This window comes from Tupaia chinensis, unplaced genomic scaffold (genome assembly GCF_000334495.1).
Source record: "Tupaia chinensis unplaced genomic scaffold, TupChi_1.0 Scaffold000063_1, whole genome shotgun sequence".
Lineage (NCBI taxonomy): Eukaryota > Metazoa > Chordata > Mammalia > Scandentia > Tupaiidae > Tupaia > Tupaia belangeri.
Genome location: NW_006159521.1, coordinates 2,579,741 through 2,580,905, shown reverse-complemented (window position 1 = coordinate 2,580,905; position 1,165 = coordinate 2,579,741). Strand labels below are relative to the sequence as shown.

Sequence of the window (1,165 nt, the reverse complement as noted above, 5' to 3'; positions counted from 1 at the left end):
CTCTGGGGGAGGTACAAGGTCGTTTATTATAGTTTGTCTTTGAAACTGTGTTCTTTCCCCCTCTGCTCTTAGGATGAGGTGGGCGCGCCGGGCATAGTGGTTGGAGTTTCTGTAGATGGAAAAGAAGTCTGGTCAGAAGGTGGGCTCAGTAAAGTGTTATAGAGTGGCTTATTTTTTGCTTGCTTGGTGTGAATAAAATCACTGATTTTTTTTTACTGGTTAGAGTGAATCCTATGACGTACTTTTCAGTTTACATAAGGGGGCACACATTGTAGAGAAAATTGATATAATAGATTTTTTTTCAGAGGTTTTTGCTATAGAGTGCATGCGCCCACCAGAAAGACAGAGACAGAGAGACAGAAAGCGAAAAATCACCCCCCCCCAGGGGGGATGGCCATCTCTTCTCCTCCATTCTCCTCTCGGGATCTTGGGCACGCGCACACACACGTGCCTGGCGTGAGTTTAAGCCTCTGGGTCCAGGAGTCGATCCTCAGTCAACTACATGGGAGTGCAGCGACATAGCCATTTCACCAACCGCTGGTCCCGATATAATAGATTTTAAAATCAGGTATTATGTCTATGTCACAGCAAAATTTAAACTGTGACTACTAGTTACATAAATTGTATTATAGTACAATTGTATTATAGTACAATCAAAGATGACCTTTTCCTGCCCCTACTTTTCTCTTAGGACTGGACCTGTTGGTCTGAAAGTTGTATATATGAAACAATTCAGTTATCTGCATATTTGTAGATTACCTTAATGGGTAGATAAAATATCAGAATTTCTGTAGTTTAACTTTTGAATTCAGTCAACAGTTTAGTGAGTCCCCTGTTCTGTAAAAGGTCCTGCATTAGGTACTGGAGATATGCACAATCCCTTGTCCTCAATGAGTTTACAATCTATTACTCTTTCTTACTAGACCAAGGTATCAACTGATTTTTCAAGCAAAAAGCTAGAAGCTTTGGGTGATAAATTTCTATTTATTTATGATACTTTAATCAAAGCTTTTTTTTTTTTGGAGAGGTTTTTCGCTGTAGGGCATGTGCGCTCACCACATGGAGAGAGACATAGAGACAGAAAGCGAGAAATCACCCCCCAGGAGGGATGGTCACGCTGCAATCCCTTCTCCTCCATTCTCCTCTCGGGATCTTGGGCACGCAC

The 1,165-nt window shown here is 41.7% G+C and overlaps 1 protein-coding gene across 1 annotated transcript in view; it reads left to right on the top strand.

Moving 5' to 3' along the window:
- Positions 1 to 72: 72 nt before the first annotated feature.
- LACTB (lactamase beta) overlaps positions 73 to 1,165 on the top strand; it is a gene marked incomplete at its 5' end in the record, with an annotated part of 24,404 nt that continues 23,311 nt past the window's right edge. Inside the window, 1 exon segment of the mRNA XM_006141757.3 lies at positions 73 to 139. Coding sequence (XP_006141819.2) covers positions 73 to 139 — 67 coding nt within the window.